A 20,182-nucleotide genomic window follows, 5' to 3' on the forward strand; every position below is an offset into this window, starting at 1 on the left:
TTAATTCATTAATTAATTACATTTTTGTGAGGTAAAAAAATAAAAAGGGGCCCTTGGAATTGCCTTTGTTCTTAATCTGGCCCTGTTCATACAGGGCTTCAGCGTCAACGCTTGATGGAGGGCATGTGTGAAGTTAGGGGTGACACGATTGTCAAAGCAGCGCCAGCCAATGAAATTATTCTTCAATCGGCTACTGTCTGAGCTGGATATTTGCATAAAGTGATCTCATTGGCTGACACGTCTGTTAGCGCTTGAAAAGTTGAGAATTTCCCAACGACGGATCCACAATGCAGTTCGGCAATGCCTGACATCACTCATTCAAAGTGAATAGGAAGCGTTGACGCTGACGCCCCGTGTAAATGTGGCGTAAGCTTATTGGCATTGCTTCCAAGGTTCGCATTCAACAGCCATGTTTTAACAAAACTATAGCTTTTCATACCAAAATGACATATCAACATTTTTTTATTATCGATATTAACAATCGTGTTGGGTCAATAAATACCGATATCGATTTTATCGGCCAGCCCTAATATTACATGAGATTTTGCCTTTTTTTTAAAGAAATAATAAAAGAAAATAAGTGAACTCTTAAAAACAGAATCACACCTCACTTCATTCCTCCTGAAAGCTTCACATATTCTTAAAGTAGATAATAAACTGTTGCCGTCTCTCGTGTATTTCTTCAGTGCATTTGAGAGTAAATCCAGCTATAATCAAACCCACATCCTCATTCTTTTCCTCCGCACGGATCACGCTCTGCGCTAAACCCGTAACCGCCACATCCATGTAAACAAACACTCTTTTGCACACATGCGATTTCCCATTCCTGATCCTTCCCGGGGGAGTGGAGGCCTCAGACTCGCGCTTTAAGGGCCAAAACCCACACACAGTCCATCCCTCTCTCAATGTAATCGCTTGTTCCCTTTGAAACGTGCCCGGGATTTGCATACATTTCTTTTGCGGATAAATGACGCTGGAAGCCTGGAGTCTCAGCCATAACATTTAAATGAGCTTGATGTTTCCTCCGAATCCTCTTCAGAGCATGCTCAGTTTCTTTCATTAATCCTCTGCTCGGCGGAGAGCGTGCTGTGCTCATTTGCATTTGGCGAATTTAGCGAAGAGGGGTTTTGGGGAGGAAATCGGCCCTTCAGAGCTGCATCTGTAAAAGCCCCTGAGATGAGCTGCACTCACACACTCTTCACCCACAGATGAGTGACGCCGACAGGGACTCAATTCATTCATTTAAAGCCGCTTCTCTTCGGAGTCTGCATGCGGTCGAGTGGATTCTTTCTCTTCCAGAACAATGTTTTTTTGCACGTTTTCATGAATAAACTGCTAAATATATGGCCTTAAATTATATTTTAAAAAATAGAGAGAGGATTTATTTTTGTTATTGTATATATAATTTATTCCTAGTGATGGGTTGCGGCTGGAAGGGCATCCGCTGTGTAAAACATATGCTGAATAAGTTGGCGGTTCGTTCCGCTGTGGCGACCCCTGATTAATAAAGGGACTAAGCCGAAAAGAAAAGGAATTAATGAATCTATAATTTGAAGATAAAAGACTAAATGTGTGGTTTTATTTATCATATCGTTCAAATACGTCATCAATTTTGATTAGAATTAATAATAAGTACCTTTGATATTTTTTTTTATAAAATTTAATTAAATTACATTATTAGCGCCTGGTCTAGGGTTATCAGCTGTCAGTTTGGGTTAGGGTTAATAATGACTATTTGTAATATTTTTTTTTAATAACATGAAATAAAATAAATAAAATTCATGCTTTGTCTGCTTAGTCACCATAGCGGAATAAAATAAAATAAAATAAAATAAAATAAAATAAAATAAAATAAAATAAAATAAAATAAACAAATAAATAAATAAATAAAATAAAACAAAATAAAATCATTCATTCATTTTTCTTAGGCTACACAGTAGAATCTACTGCCTAAATAATTTTTTTATTTAAAATAATTTAATTTAATTAAATTTATTCATTAAATTGGGTTAGGTTAATAATGATTACTTTTAATATTTTTTAATAAAGTGAAATAAAATAAATAAAACAAAATAAAAAATTTAATTAAATAAAATTTTCTTTGCCTTAGTCGGCATAGCGAAATTAAATTAAATTAAATTAAATTAAATTAAATTAAATTAAATTAAATTCAATTAAATTCAATTAAATTCAATTAAATTCAATTAAATTAAATTAAATTAAATTAAATTCAATTATTGAATTATATGTACCCATTCATTTTTCTTCAGCTTAGTCCCAAATTCATCAGGGGTCACCACAGTAGAATCTACTGCATAAAATAAAATAAAATAAAATAAAATAAAATAAAATAAAATAAAATAAAATTAAATAAAATTAAATAAAATTAAATAAAATTAAATTAAATTAAATTAAATTAAATTAAATTAAATTAAATTAAATTAAATTAAATTAAATAATTAAAAATATATATTTTTTTTGGCTTAGTCCCTGATTTATGAGGAGTCACCACAGCAGAATCATTCATTCATTTTCTTTTCACCTTAGTCTCTTTATTAATCAGGGGACACCACAGCGGAATGGACCACCAACTTTTTCCAGCATATGTTTTACACAGCGGTTGCCCTTCCAGCTGCAACCCAGTACTGGGAAACATCCATACACACTCATTCACACACACACACACACATACACACTACGGCCAATTAAGTTACTTCAGTTCCCCCATAGCGCATGTGTTTGGACTGTGGGGGAAACCGGAGTACCCGGAGGACTTGAACCAGCCAGCCAGGGCTTGAACTAGCGACCTTCTTGCTGTGAGGTTACAGTGCTAACCACTGAGCCACAGTGCCGCTCTTCATTCCATTTTTGAAATTTTAGCTTACTAGTTTATAAAACCTGGAGTGATTCTTAACCAAATGATTTGTCTCTAAAATTTCTCCAAAGTAATGGTTCATTATTGTGGCCTTTTCTATATTTGCCAATATGAAGCATTAATTATATGCAAAGAAAAAAGTATGTTCACATCTGATTTCTCTCTCTCTCTCTCTCGCTCTCTTCACAGGAGGAAAAGACGAAACTTCAACAAACAGGCCACAGAGATCCTGAATGAGTATTTTTACTCTCACCTCAGTAACCCGTATCCCAGTGAGGAGGCCAAAGAGGAGCTGGCCAAGAAATGCTCCATCACCGTCTCACAGGTGCTGAAATACACATCGCTGACAATCCTCTCTGACATTACGCCCTGAAAACATAGATATAGATCCTACTTTAGTCAAAATACAGACCCCACTATATTGCAATTGCTTGTAATATGATGATTCCAAAATTAAAGATGTGGCTTGCAATTTCCAGCATACTTTTCATGTACTGTACTACTCATAGGCTGTGTCTGAAATCGCCTCCTACTCAGTTGGTACTGCATTTGAATTTACACGTACTACTCAACCATTAGAAAAGGATGTTCTATATACAGTGGGAATGTGAGTAGTATGAATGGAACTCGGACGTAGTACATCTGTCAATTTGGTCACGTGATCTACCCACATCAGTTGCCATTCTTGAATTGTGTCGCAGTGCATCATGGGATAGCGTAGTATGCATCGGATGCGCACTTCAGAATCTCGACGGTAGTACTAGGTCATCCGGGTACTTCTCGCATACTGTTTTTTAATTGTATGAATTCAGACATAATATGCAGCTTGGATACTGATTTTAGCTTACTATATAGGATGGAAGTATGTGATTTCGGACGCAGCCATACTGTGCTTGTCATTGCAGTGCTACTCATGTGATAATGCTCATAAATTTTAATATACTACAGAATTAGCTAAATAAATGGTGCTGATTTATCATTTGTATTTTTACAATACCAGTGAATCATCAAAAGAAAAAAAAAAGAATAATGTTTAGTTTATAGTTTTGAATGTTTAACATATTTATGCATGTATCATACAATTATCAAGATAATTATCAAGTAATAATTATAATTATAATAATTATTAAGTGATTAATTAATTGATAAATCAATGTATTTATTTTTTATTAATAAATTCATTAGATTATAAAATTATTTATTAAATTAAAGTAGATTTTATTAATGTAGTATGGTTTTGAATATTTGCTTTATTTATAATGTTCACAACATAAACAATAACATTTAATTTTCAAAATAAACTGAAATAAATTAGAATGAAGCATGGTTCAGAATTTTAACCATATTCAAGTACCATGCAACTTTAAAATATCATGCAATTAAATATAAAAATAGTGCTGAATGTTTACCTTATTCATATACACTCACCGGCCACTTTATTAGGTACACCTTACTAGTACTGGGTTAAACCCTCTTTTGCCTTCAGAACTACTTTAATCCTTCGTGGCAGAGATTCAACAAGGTACTGGAAATATTCCTCAGAGATTTTGGTCCATATTAACATGATAGCATCACGCAGCTGCTGCAGATTTGTCGGCTGCACATCCATGATGCCAAACTCCCATTCCACCACATCCCAAAGGTGCTCTATTGGATTGAGATCTGGTGACTGTGGAGGCCATTTGAGTACAGTGAACTCATTGTCATGTTGAAGAAACCAGTCTGAGATGATTCACGCTTTATGACATGGTGTGTTATCCTGCTGGAAGTAGCCATCAGAAGATGGAGACACTGTGCTCATAAAGGGATGGACATGGTCAGCAACAATACTCAAGCAGACTGTTTTGTGGACACGATGCTCAATTGGCCCAAAGTGTGCCAAGAAAATCTCCCCCACACCATTACACCACCACCACCAGCCTGAACCATTGATACAAGGCAGGATGATCCATGCTTTCATGTTGTTGATGGCAAATTCTGACCCCATCATCTGAATGTGTCAGCAGAAATGGAGACTCATCAGAGCAGCAACGTTTCTCCAATCTTCTATTGTCCATATTTAGTGAGCCTGTGTCAATTGTAGCCTCAGTTTCCTGTTCTTAGCTGACAGGAGCGGCACCCGGTGTGGTCTTCTGCTGCTGTAGCCCATCCGCCTCTAGGTTGGCCGTGTTGTGTGTTCAGAGATGCTCTTCTGCAGACCTTGGCTGTAACAAGTTGATACTTGAGTTACTGTTGTCTTCTATCAGCTGGAACCAGTCTGGCCATTCTCCTCTGACCTCTGGCATCAACAAGGCATTTGCGCCCACAGAACTGCCGCTCACTGGATATTTTCTCTTTTTCAGGCCGTTCTCTGTAAACCCTAGAGATGGCTGTGCGTGAAAATCCCAGTAGATCAGCAGTTTCTGAAATACTCAGACCACCTCGTCTTGCACCAACAACTATGTCACGTTCAAAGTCACTTAAATTCCCTTTCTTCCCCATTCTGATGCTCGCTTTGAACTGCAGCAGATGGTCTTGACCATGTCTACATGCCTAAATGCATTGAGTTGCTGCCAGTCCTTATTAGAAAGCTGCGTAAACAAACAGTTGGACAGGTGTACCTAATAAAGTGGCCGGTAAGTGTATACTGCAAGTTATTTTTAATATGATCAATCTTAAAGTAATGTAAATAAACGAGCCATCTCACTATATCAGGACAGACCCTATCTTTGTTTCTACCTGGTTTGCATGTGAACAATATCAGTAATGCTCACGTGAGTTCAAGCTCCTGCAACCGCTCAACGAAATCATCTGCAGCAGCACAGCAGCGCATGCCTCTTAGCATTATTCATCTGCTGCGCTAAATGCGTAATGCAGTCTAAAGTCTTTAATAAATTCAGCAGAAATGATTGTATGATGCATTAAGCGCTGGGTTTGAGTGCGACCGGCGGTGTGTGAGTGATGACGACTCTAATATAGCAGCACCTTTAGCCTCTCGCGGGAGCAGAAGCTTAGCCGCACGATTGATTAGCTTCTCATGGTAATGGTGTTTATCATTAGCACAGAGCCTCATCCGCTGCTGTATTAGCAGTAATGGCCGTTAGCGTGTATGTGTGTGTTGAAGGATTGCTGTCAGTGTTTGTTGTGATCAGAGCTGACTCACACACACACTGACTTAAGTGATCAATTTATTCTGGTGTGTGTGTAATTGTCCATCTTGAAACAATTGTGTTGACGATGTGTTTGTGTGCAGGTGTCTAACTGGTTCGGAAACAAGCGAATCCGATATAAGAAGAACATCGGAAAGTTCCAGGAAGAAGCGAACATGTATGCGGCCAGAACGGCTGTGAACGCGGCGAGCGTTTCTGCACACGGCAGTCAGGCAAACTCTCCGTCCACTCCAAACTCAGCAGGTGAGAACATGAACACCACACACAGACTCCACTCCCATCATGCTTCACTTCAGAAGGAGTTTGCATGTTCTCCCCATGTTGGCGTGGGTTTCCTCCGGGTGCTTCGGCTTCCCCCAACAGTACAAAGACATGCACTTTAGGTGAATGGGGTAGGCTTAAATTGTCGATAGTCTATGAGTTTGTATGGATGTTTCCCAGTGATGGGTTGCAGCTGGAAGGGCATCCACTGCGTAGAACATGTGCTGGATAAGTTGGCGGTTCATTCTGCTGTGGCGACCCCAGATTAATGAAAGGACTAAGCCGAAAAGAAAATGAATGAATGAACATAGTAAGATCTTTTTCTGGATTGCTTTTGAAAACACTGTCGGTTGGGTTCAGGCTAGGGGGTGGGCGTGGGTAACGGTCAGTCAGTCAGTTGGCAACAGTCTCGTGAGAACAGCAGGCGTGAACGGCACTCACTAGAGCAATATGAGATCTCAAAAAGCATACACATCGCCCTCTGGTGGATTCGTGAAAACAAAAACTGCACATGAACATACCTCCTGGGACATTTGGCGCACTCCAGAAATGTATATAGGGGTACATATCAATAATGCGCCTGGGTTGTGTATGAAATTTATTTTATAAATGTATTTATTTTGAAACTGATATGGCTCCAAAGTCAAGGCTCACATCTTCGATATGTAAATAAATGTGAAACAAGGAGTCACTAAAAAAAACTCTGATTTGCGCTGTATGCAAATGTTTATAATCTTTGAATCTAGTTAAAACGCACAGATTTATCCGACATTAAAACTATGAGAACACTGACTGTTCAATATGCCAATACATCTTTCATTTAGGTGATAGATTTAAAAAAAAAAAAAAAAGCTTCAGTTTTGAAAGATGTTCTGCATTTATTTGATCAAATATACTGAATTTCTGTTTCTAAATACATTTTAAGATTTTCTTCTGTTAATCACAGCTCTGTTTTTCAGCATCAGACCTCCAGCCTGTAGTATTACATGATAATTAGACATCATTCTGATTTGATGATTAAGAAGCATTTATATATATATATATATAGTTGAAACCTGTTTATTTTTTATGTTTAACAGATATATATTTTTAACAAATTTCTAATCATAATAGTGTTAATAACTCATCTCTGATAACTGATTTATTTTATCTTTGTCATGATGACAGTAAATAATATTTGACTAGATATTATTCAAGACACTAGTATTCATCTTAAAGTGACATTTAAAGGCTTAACTAGGTTAATTAGGTTAACTAGAAAGGTTAGAGTAATTAGGCACATCATTGTATTAATAAAGGGATTAAGCCAAAACCCAAACTTTTAAACAAACTTTTTTTTTTTTTAATCTAATTTTAAATTATTATTTTTATCTGCAAACAATGCTTTTTTATTTTAAACCCACACTTTAACTACACTGTTCAAAAAATCCTGGTTGCCTTAAATTAAAACTGAATCAAATTACCCTTATGAGTACATTGAACTTATATTTTGTTAAACTGGTTAAAACCGCTTGTGTAACTTATAAAATTAAGTTATAACATGATTAACTCAGTTTAACAAGTTACAATGAACTAAAAACATATGCTTTCAGGACTAATTGATATGTTATGACTCGGCCCACACGGAATCTGTGCACGCAGAATTCCGCAGATTTTCCGCAGAATTCCGCAGATTTTCCACAGATTTTTCGCAGAATTCTGCAGATTTTCCACAGATTTTCCGCAGAATTCCGCAGATTTTTAGCCCATAATTAATTCTGTTTATTTACTTGAGTAAATGTGTAAATCTGAATTTGTTCAGTTTTTATTCAGTAATTTGTTACTTTTTATTTAATATATTAAGGTTTTGGTTATGATACTCTGCTGGATACTCCCAAAATAATTCCGCAGAAATACGCAGATTTTTACCAAAATTCTCTGCAGAAATAGCAAAAAACGTCCGCAGATTCCGTCTGGCCCAAGTTATGACCAATTAATTTGTTACAGTAAATAGTATTTACTATTTATTACTATATCCAGTTGAAGTCAGAATTGTTTGCCACCCTGTTTACAGAGAGTGGATTTTTCCAACACATGTCTAATCATAATAGTTTTAATAACTCATCTTTAATAACTGATTTATTTAATCTTTGTCATGATGACAGTAAATAATATTAGACTAGATATTCTCCAAGACACTTCTATACAGCTTAAAGTGACATGTAAAGGCTTCACTAGGTTAATTAGGGTAACTAGGCAGGTTAGGGTAATTAGGCAAGTTGTTGTATAATGACGGGTTATTCTGTAGACTATCAAAATAATAAATAGCTTAAAGGGGCTAATAATATTGACCTTAAAATAGGTTTTAAAAAAATTTAAAACTGCTTTTATTCTAGCCGAAATAAAACAAATAAGACTTTTTTCAGAAGAAAAAATATTATCAGACATACTGTGAAAATTTCCTTGCGCTGTTAAACATCATTTAGGAAGTATTAAAAAAATAAAAAATAAAATAAGAGGGGCTAATAATTCTGACTTCAACTGTATATAACTTTCCTGTAAGATGTTTCACACAAAAAAATATACAAATGTCAGATAATAAAAAAAGAAGCAAATTATGCAATGTGACCCAGTTTCTGACTCGTTTATAATCTCTAAATGCATTGTTTTGTATTCATGCTTCTATGCATCTAAAAAAAGACTCCAGTTATTATTATAAATAGTCTGTATATAAAGGTGAAAAGCCATGTATACAGACATATGTGTGTTTTTCTCCTGCTGTGAGCCGAATCTCTCCTGCTTGATGTCTGTCTTCTTCATGCGCTGCTGGATCTCCTGCTCTGAAAACTATACAATCTGCATTTCTGCTGGCTTGAAGTTTCCAGACTCATTTCTCCTGCTTGTTCTGCTTCTCTATCTCTCTCTGTGCTGTCTGTGCTCCTCTCAGGTTCTGCAGGCTCTTTTAACATGTCAAACTCTGGCGATTTGTTTATGAGTGTTCAGTCTCTGAACGGGGACTCGTACCAGGGCTCTCAGGTGGGGGCCAATGTTCAGTCACAGGTACAGTGCCAATATATCACAGCGCAAACACACATGCTTTCTGTTTGTTCCTATACATTTCATAGTTCAATTAATTTGTGTGCAACATTATTTAAGTATAACTTATTAGTTTTAACAAATTTGAGCGGATTGAACATAAAACAATTAAGTTTCCCCCTAATAAACTCAACAATTGTGTTGTTTCAGCTCATTTTAAGTAGGTAGCAAACGGCAAACTTTATTTTTTGAGTGTGTTTTTCAATGGATTTCTCATCAGTAGAAATATATATATATATATATATATATATATATATATATATATATATATATATATATATATATATATATATATATATATATATATATATATATATATATATATATATATTTGCATTGTTTGCTTATGTTGTGTGTTCAAATGCTTATGTTGAAAACTAAATTTGAACCTGATTTGATATTATTTTTTTGGCAGCCACATTATTAGGTTTAAAAATTCACTGGGCAAATTTAGGATGTTTATAATATTACATTTTAATTGATTTAAATCAATTATATTATTTTAATCGTTTGTGTCAGTATTTGTCAGTATTGCATTAAAAATAAACCTAAATAAGATTAAATTAAAATATAAATAAGATTAAATTATAACATAAATAAGATTAAATTGAATATTTGAATAATCAGATTAGCTTCATTAGAGCGGTTCATGAAAAGGTGTGATGATTTTGAAAATTTTTATTTTAATAAAAGGCAAAAGAAACATTTTAGAATATATTATAATGAAAAACACTTATTTATATTATGTTAATACTTAATTTTACATAATCTTCTTTAAATATCATCACACTCGACCAAAATTTGTGTGTAAATACTTGAGTACAAGTTCAACAGTATGATTTCTTTTACAAAAAGATGTAATTGATTACATTAAACTGATAAAAAACAATTATATACATGTATATATACATTTACAAAATATTGTATCCAAAAAAAATGCTGTTCACTCTGTATTCATCAGAGAATCCTTTGGTAATAAAAACATTGATAATAATCGGAAATGTTTGTCATAGTATAAGGGGAGTAACGGTGCCGAAAATTCTGTTTTGATTACAAAACAACAAGTACAGTATATGTAACTAGATTATATTGAAAAAAATAATAAAACATATACTACACAGTATACTGGCAAAATGTGGTATTGTTATTTAAAGAAAAGTGAGAAACAGACTACAGTAAAATCTGCAAAAATGTGAAATATTATTCTTTATTTAAATTTATTAAATTAAAATAAATGTACATTTTAATTTAAATTTATTAATAATTTTATTTTAACAAATTTAAAATAGTTTTTTTATTTTATTTTAATATATTGAATATGATATAAATTATATGATATAAATTATATATATATAATATATATAATATATATATGATATATATATATATATATATATATATATATATATATATATATATATATATATATATATATATATATATATATATATATATCTATATCAATGTCATATAAAATATAATTTTCAATATACTATAAAATTACATATAGACATGGAGCAGCACAACTTTTTCTAAAACATTGATAATAATCGGAAAAGTTTTATTATATTGATTGCTGAAGGGGAATAATGATGCCGAAAATTCAGCCTTGATTAAATAAAACAAATATATGTATATGTCATTTTACATTATATTGAAAAATAATCAAACTTATACTACACACTATTTATCCACACACTGCGGCATTTATTAAATGTAAAAAAAATTGCTACATTTTTATTTTTAAAAAAATTAATAACTGCTTTCTTATCATATGTAGTTTCAAATGAAATTATCACTCAGTCATTATTGCTTTTATTACCATTAATAATAATAATAATAATAATAATTATATTAATTAATATTAGAGTGATTTCTGAAGGATCAGGTGACTCTGGAAACTGGAATAATGAAGGTGAAAATTCATCATCCCTAAAAAATTAAAATACCTAAAAAATTAAATGATACACTACTTTTGAACAGTTATTTTATAGTGCAATAACATTTCACAATTGTACAATTTTTACTGTATTTTTGATTAAATAAATGGCACTGGCGCAGTAGGTAGTGCTGTCGCCTCACAGCAAGAAGGTCACTGGGTCGCTGGTTCGAGCCTCGGCTCAGTTGGGGTTTCTGTGTGGAGTTTGCATGTTCTCCCTGTGTTTGCGTGGGTTTCCTCCGGGTGCTCCGGTTTCCCCCACAGTTCAAAGACATGCGGTACAGGTGAATTGGGTAGGCTAAATTGTCCGTAGTGTATGAGTGTGTGTGTGAATGAGTGTTTGTGGATGTTTCCCAGAGATGGGTTGTGGCTGGAAGGGCATCAGCTGCGTAAAAACTTGCTGGATAAGTTGGCGGTTCATTCTGCTGTGGCGACCCCAGATTATTATAAGGACTAAGCCGACAAGAAAATGAACGAATGAATAAATGGAGCGTTGGTGAGCTGAAGCTTATTTCAAAACATTTAAAAACCCCAAACCCCAAACTTTTGACCGGTATATGTATATGTAATTTTATATTATATTGAAAAATAATATTTTATATTACATAAAAAAAAAAAAAAAAAAAAAAAATATATATATATATATATATATATATATATATATATATATATATATATATATATATATATTTAATGTATTTTATATTTATTTATTTATATATATATATATATATATATATATATATATATATATATATATATATATATATATATATATATATATTTAATGTATTTTATATTTATTTATATATATATATATATATATATAATGTATTTTATATTTATTTATATATATATATATATATATATATATATATATATATATATATATATATATATATATATATTTAATGTATTTTATATTTATTTATATATATATATATATATATATATATATATATATTTAAAAATACATTAAATTTATATAATATATATAATATAATATATAATAATATAATATATGTATAATATATTCAAATGAAAAAACTAATTAAAATAATATTTCACACTTTTACTGATTTTACTGTAGTCTGTTTTTCACTTTTCTTTAAGTAACAATATTACATTAACCAGTGTAGTGTGTAGTATATGTTTGATTAGTTTTCAATATAAGGTTACATAGACATATATTTGTTTTTTAATCAAAGCAAAAATTTCCAGCATCACTTTCCTTTAGCAATCATTATAATAATACATTTCCGATTATTATCAATGTTTTTTAAACAAGTTGTGCAGCATTATATGTGTTCATATGTATTTTTATATTATATTGGCACTATTAAAAATGAAAAACACTTTTAAATTAGAATAATATTTCACACTTTTACTGATTTCACTGTAGTCTGTTTCTCACGTTTCTTTAAATAACAATACCACATTTACCAGTGTAGTGTGCAGTATGTTTAATCAACGCCATCCTGAAATGTTGTCTAAATAGGCAGCCCACTAGCTTTTGTACTGTCATCATATAATGTGTTTTAGTGTTTACAAGCCATCATGCGTTTGTCTCTGTGTCTTCTTGTTTCCTTTGTCTTGCTGTTGTTTTCTTCCCCCGACCTTGCTTTCTTCTTTTTGTGGTGCCTTTGCTTTGTTTTTGCCCTTGCGCTCGTGTTTTCCGCGCTCTGACCTTGCCGTGTTGTTGTTGTTGTTGTGTTTCAGGTGGATACCCTTCGCCATGTTATCAGCCAGACAGGAGGATACAGTGACGGCCTCGCAGCAAACCAGATGTACAGTCCGCAGGGCATCAATGTAAGGCGACAAAAAAAAAAAAACACAGTTCCCCCCCCTCCCCTTCTTCTTATTTCGCCCTCCACCAATTATTTCAAAGCCATAGGGCTCAGAATGCCACTTAGCGGGACTTGTCTGGGGATCGTGGTCAGTTAGTTGATTGCCTGTGTGTTTGTGAGCGCCACGGGCGGCTGATGCCCGGCGAGACGCGGACACGAAAACGCGTCCGAACACATCACATCCAATCAGATCGGCCGGTACCTGCAGGGCCGAACAGGTGACACCGGCTGCAAATGTACCAGCCTCGCCCCCCTGCCCCACAGTCACCTGACCCTGATTACGCCCGCCAGAAAACAGACCATCTCGCTAAAAATAAAGCGTAAAGCATGCAGGAGGACGTCCCGGGGAAGCGGTGGGGGGGAGCGTCTGGCAACTCAAATTCACTGCGACAAGCCGTGTGGTAAAGGGGAAAATCAATACGACAGACACACGGGGAGACGAGTGTGGACTCGGGACAGCAATCCAAGCACATTGCTCAGATCAGGGGCACACCGCGGTAATGGCCTTGACAGAGAGAGAGACAGAGGCAGAGAGAGAGAGAGAGAAAACAAAATACTTCACTACACAACTAGAGAAATATTAAACATTTGAACTATTATTATATCTAAAAGAGACAATTATTAAAATATATATATATATATATATATATATATATATATATATATATATATATATATATATATATATATATATATATATATATATATATATATATAAATAAATATCAAATATTAAAATAATAATAAAATTATCAAATATTTTCCCCCAATTTGAAACATTAATCAATGAATTTTTTAAATTAAATGACACAGAAAAACTTTACCATGTTCTCGGGGGGGATGAATTGACGTCTAAACTGGCTGCAAAATATGTATACACCATACGCACCATACAAAATGGGGATTCTGAATGCATGTGTATTATTTGAATAATCTAGATTTTTTATTATTATTATTATTATTATTATTGTATTTGTTATAATTATCACATGTATTTTCTTTTTTGTCATTTATTTTTAGTTATTGCATATTTTATTAATTGATGTTAATACAGTTGAAGTCAGAATTATTAGCCCCCCTTTTATTTATTTATTTATTTAATCAATATTTCCCAAATGATGTTTAACAGAGCAGGGAAATGTTCACAGTATGTCTGATAATATTTTTTCTTCTGGAGAAAGTCTTACTTAATTTATTTCAGCTAGAATAAAAGCAGTTTCAAATTTTTAAAATCTATTTTAAGGACTAAATTATTAGCCTCTTTAAGCTCTTTTTTTCCTATAGTCTACAGCAGTGCTTCTCAAAGTGTGGTACCTGTACCACTAGTGGTACGCGGGCTTCCTACTAGTGGTACGTCATATTGTACATATATTAAAAAAAATGTCAAAAATGATTTATAGATTAATGTGATGACATATACCCTATATTAATGAGGTCCAAGCAACATCCCCAGATGAATAGGCTACTATATGTTAATGCGTAAGTAAGTTGGCGGTTCATTCCACTGATTAATAAAGGGACTAAGCCGACAAGAAAATGAATTGGGCATGTTAGTAGGAATTACGGGAATTGAGTTGCAGCTGAATGGGCATCCGCTGCATAAAACATATGCTGGAGTAGTTGGCGGTTCATTCTGCTGTAGCGACCTCTGAAACAGACTAAGCCGAAGGAAAATGAATGATGAATTACAAAACACAGATCAGGTGATTGCATGAGACATCACATGATCATTCATGCTTATTCAGTGCTGTAACTAGTAGTAAAGAGTAAAAACATATGGTGTCAATACAGCAATCCGACCCATATCAGACAGTGAAAAGCAGCAGATATTGGATGAATTTAAAAGATGAGATTTTGTTTCTTATTTAAAGCACGAAACAGCATTTTTACGGATACTGAGCTGGACGTGTTATACATTCACTCATCAACTGAACCAGCGAATATTAACTGATTCGTTATATAAAAATGTCAAAAATGGGTTGATTTAAGATTGTCAATGTGGCTCATTCAGTGTAATACTGACACTATCTTTTATAAATGTGAGTGTTCAGATATTTTGCAGCCACTGTACATTTAATTTAATTTATTTACATGTATTATAGAAAGCATCACGTTTGATTGTGTGCGTTTATGGTTTTTCAGTATGCATTTGTCAACTCCTGGCATAAACAGCAGCATTTGCCGAATTTCTGCTGTTCTTTTGTTGGCTTTGATTGAAGTGCAGATCAGTGTTTGCTGTTTTCTGTCGGCATGAAATGGAGTGTAATATAGAAAGCGCCGCTCGCTCTGCTGTCTGTCAGATTAGCGAAGCTACTTTTCTTTCTCTCAATGTCCTTTATCTGTTTTGTTCTGGGGGTCTTGATTCTGTTCGCTCATTTCCTCCTATTTTGCAATGCAAATGTTGGGTTTTCATGCTTTATGGGGACTCACCGTAATGATTTTTACACCGTGCAGTACTGTATATTCTGTTCTCCTCCCACAACCCAGTCCTAACATAGAACATTCTGCATATTTACATCTTCAAAATACTTCATTCTGAGTTATTTATGAGCCATTTTTTTCATGGAGACCAAAAAACTATAACCACAAGGGCTAAAATGAACAAATGTTGATATACTTGTCCCCACAATGCGATGATTATTCCTTGCTAGCATTTGTTCAGTTGCTTAATTGTCCATAGTTTTTACATTGTTTCTTGCAATCAGAAATACTAATATGACTAATATATAACTGGTCTATCTGATATGGATTTGTCTCATGCTGTAAGTCTCACTCATATCTGTATGTCATGTGTTTTAATCCATCAGGCGAACGGCGGCTGGCAGGATCCCACCACCCCGTCCTCCGTCACCTCACCCACAGAAGGACCCGGCAGCGTCCACTCTGACACCTCCAACTGATCCATCACACACACACTCACACACACACACAGCGTCAGCCCTCGTCTTCATGCTACCTCTCAGATCATCCACAGGTTAGAGCAGACCGACAGACATCAGTCCAGCCTTCATCAGCACCTTCTGTTCACACATCTACCATAGTGCCAAAGTACTTCAATACATCCTTTTAGCATATAATAGACCCGAGAAAGCATTTTAAGAAGGCCTAAATTTAAGATTTGGGGTTTTGAAGTGCATATAAATAAATAATTGCACATTAAATAATGCACTTAATATGATGCATATTTGCTAGAAATAATTGCAAAGGTTTTATTTGTTAACATTAGACTTTAATTACTCTGTAAAGAATGTAATGCCAAAAATTGGTAACACTAACTACATACTAAGAACTATTTATTTAGCATTAGCAAATAGTGAATTCATTATTTGTTAAACATAAACTCTACATTAATAACCATTATAAGCAGTTTATAACTGCAGCTACAAATGCTTTAGTCTTGACTGTTAAATACATGTGTAATGTGTTTAATAAATGTGTTTTCATACTTTGTTAATGATTAATTCGTCATTGCTAAATTAAGTATTGCATTATTTACAAACCACTTATTTAAACATAGTTGGTGGTTTTTAACATCATTCAGAATGAGTTAGTAAATTAGTCGTAAACTATTGAAATTAACATTTATATATCTGATTATTCAGGCATAAGTGAATTGTTCATTTGCATGTTAATAAATGCTTCATCAACTCAACGTATTCCAGTTTTGTGACCTAAAGTAAGGACTATTTATGCTTTATAAATGCCTTGTAAATGACAATTAAAGGCTCAGTTAAATTCTAAAAAAAGAAAATAAACAACTTTATTCATTTCTATTCATATGAAGAAACACAAATAAAACTATATCAAATAAAAATAAATCTTTGCCAACTTATCTAAAATAAAAATACTGTAGTTTAAACTTCGCTAAACAACATTGAACTGTTGCATCATATCATATTGTTAAATTATTATGTTGTTGTTTTTTTATCCAATTGTATGTTGTATTTTGATACTCCTGTTATTCAGCGATGTTTAAACTTTACAGTATTTTATTTTTTAGACGGGATTGCAAAGATGTGTTGTTCATTTGATACTGAGCCTTTAATTGTCATTTATGAGGGATTTATAAAGCATAGATTAGGTCATAAAACTAGTTGTGTTAACATATAATTTATTAACTTAAATAATAACCTTTATTATATACCTGAATAATAAGACATATAAACGTTGATTTCAGTAGTTTATTAATCATTTACTAACTCCTTATGAATTATCTTAAAAACCACCAACTACTCTTATATACAACTGATTTGTAAATAATGCAATGCTTAATTTAGTAATGAGAAATCAATCAGTCACAAATTATGACAGTAAAATTATTAAGCACATTATAAATGTGGTAATAAGTCAAGACTAGAGCATTTGTAGCTAGTAGTTATATTTGTAGTTATGAACTGCTTACTAACGTCTATTACTGTAGAGTTAATGCTTAACAGATAATGATCCACTATATGCTAATGCTTAATAAATGATGTGTGTAGTTATTACAAAGTGTTACTAACATGTTTTGATGTTGCTTTATTAACTTATTTTAATAGGTTAATCAGGTTTCAACTATATTTCTTTAAGTTATACAAAGTTTAACCTAATATTTTTAGTCAGCTTGACTGATGTAAGTTGAGATGACTAGAAAAGGTCTTGTTTAAAAATCCAAAATCAAACAAAAAGTGCTCAGGGGTAGCTTAAACAATGTGTCAGTGCTCTTTGGGTAAGGGATTCATCAAATTAAAAGGCACAAATCAGTCCAAGGCACCTAAAAAATGGAAAAAAAAAAATTAAAACTGCACGTACGCACTTTGGCAAACACCTGCCTTCATCAGGGTAACCTAGTGTAATGAGTTACCCTAATGAATGCAAGTGTTTGCTGAAACATGCAGGCACAGTTTTAGGGAATAGCCATGTCAATAAAGGCTTTTTAAAAATCCAAAATCAAACAAATATTGCTCAGGAGTAGCTTAAATAATGTGTCAGTGTCAGGGAATGAGCTCAAAATCAGTCCAAGGCACTCGGAAAAGCAACAAAGGTAGAAAAAATATTAAAAAGCCTTTATTAAAACTGCGCCTATATGCACTTTGGCAAACACTTGCCTTCATCAGGGTAACCTAATGTAATGAGTTACCCTAATGAAGGCAAGTGTTTGCCAAAACATGCAGGCACAGTTTTAGGGAATAGCCATGTCAATAAAGGCTTTTTAAAATCCAAAATCAAACAAATAGTGCTCAGACGTAGCTTAAATAATGTATCTGTGATCGTTGGGTAAGGCATACATCAGAATAAACAGCAAAAATCAGTCCAAGGCACTCCATCAATGTTGAAAAAATATTAAAAAGTCTTTATTAAAACTGTGCCTATATGCACTTTGGCAAACACTTGCCTTCATCAGGGTAACCTAATGTAATGAGTTACCCTAATGAATGCAAGTGTTTGCCGAGACGCATAGGCGCAGTTTTAAGGAATAGCCATGTCAATAAAGGCTTTTCATATTTGTTTCTACATTTTTCGAGTGCCTTGGACGGATTTTTGCTGTTTATTCTGATGAATCTCTTCCTAAAGAGCACTGACACATTATTGCCAACTAGAAAAGTACATTTGATTTACCTTTAAAAAGTACATTAGTTATCATGAGCTAATATTATTAAATTATAATACAATAGTTATAATATTAATGTTAATTATAACAATTACTAACTTAAACATCGTAATTAACATTAACAAATATTAATAAAAGCTGAAAGTGAAAATATTGCACATATATATATATATATATATATATATATATATATATATATATATATATATATATATATATATATATATATAAATAAACTATGCTCATAATTATTGTTTTTAAGTTTACATATTTATGACGATTAGCATTTTGAATATGTTTGGATGTAAATAATCTCAAATAGATGCACACAGTTAATAAATCGATGCCATTTTTTATTGAATAATTGATGTGCTTTCACTAATATTTATGCTAATTGTAAGCCAATGAGCACTTGGGGCAACACGGTGGCTCAGTGGTTAGCACTGTCGCCTCACAGCAAGAAGGTCACTGGTTCGAGTCCTGGCTGGGCCAGTTTCACATGCGCTATAGATTGAATTGAATTAACTAAATTGGCGGGAGTGTCTGAGTGTGTATGGATGTTTCCCAGTACTGGGTTGCAGCTGGAACTGTGTAAAACATGCTGGATAAGTTGGCGGTTCTTTCCACTGTGATAAATAAGGGGACTAAGCTGAGGGAAAATGAATGAATGAATGAATGAATGAATGAACTCAAATAGGTGATATTTTAAATATTAAAATATGACACGATAACGATTCCCACCTGTTTTGTTTATTAGTGATAAATATGCATCACATTAAATTGCTTTACGTTAAATCATTGTAAACAAAATGAACAGAAATATTATATGCATTTCAAAAACAAATTATATTAAGGCCCAAAAATGTAATGCTTAATCTTCAATTTCTGTTCGTCTAATAATCCTGACATCCGTTTTAAAGATTTAATTAATGTTAAACATCAGGGAACATCATAACTTCCCTGCTTTAACGAGAACTCAAAGCAATGCAGTATAGATCTAGATATCAAAACATGGATTTCTGAAGGTTGTCAGCACAATATTTTGCATCTTCAATTAGATTCACGTGCATCAGTTTATTCACGGATGAATATTCATGAGGCGTCTGATATGTACAGACACACAGATCCCTTTATATCTCATTATTATCGTGGTCATCGAGGATCTTCATCAGCAGCAGCACTCATGAGGATGCAATAAAAGGCAATCAGAAGTGAGCAAATCCCAAATGTGAAAATCACCTTTTTTTCCCAGTGTCGTCCCACGTCGGCCTTCTCTTCAGGCCACTTTGATACCAAAAACCACAGACGTTTCTGCTCTTTTACGTCCACATCCCATCGCTCATGTTGTAAATGGTGTAAAATCTCTCGGCGCGTTACACTCGAAACCAAAAATCCAGCTGGAAATCTGTGGAGAGGTAAAGGAAATGCAAATGATGGCACACATGC

At 33.4% G+C, this 20,182-nt stretch overlaps 1 protein-coding gene across 11 annotated transcripts in view; it reads left to right on the forward strand.

Annotated features, from left to right (window-relative positions):
• pbx1b (pre-B-cell leukemia homeobox 1b) overlaps positions 1-18,168 on the forward strand; it is a 127,375-nt gene extending 109,207 nt beyond the window's left edge. For 4 of the 11 annotated variants that reach the window (XM_021476921.3, XM_021476922.3, XM_073953298.1 and 1 more), the window contains 4 exons: positions 3,065-3,200; positions 6,108-6,267; positions 13,019-13,108; positions 15,954-18,168. In XM_021476921.3, coding sequence (XP_021332596.1) covers positions 3,065-3,200; positions 6,108-6,267; positions 13,019-13,065 — 343 coding nt within the window. In that variant the 3' untranslated portion in view covers positions 13,066-13,108; positions 15,954-18,168. Of the gene's footprint in view, positions 1-3,064; positions 3,201-6,107; positions 6,268-9,211; positions 9,325-13,018; positions 13,109-15,953 lie in introns of all 11 variants that reach the window. The other 7 variants (XR_012407412.1, XR_012407415.1, XM_021476920.3 and 4 more) reach the window with 5 other exon arrangements.
• Positions 18,169-20,182: the final 2,014 nt, after the last annotated feature.

The sequence above is a fragment of the Danio rerio genome, chromosome 6 (genome assembly GCF_049306965.1).
Source record: "Danio rerio strain Tuebingen ecotype United States chromosome 6, GRCz12tu, whole genome shotgun sequence".
Classification (NCBI taxonomy): Eukaryota; Metazoa; Chordata; class Actinopteri; order Cypriniformes; family Danionidae; genus Danio; species Danio rerio.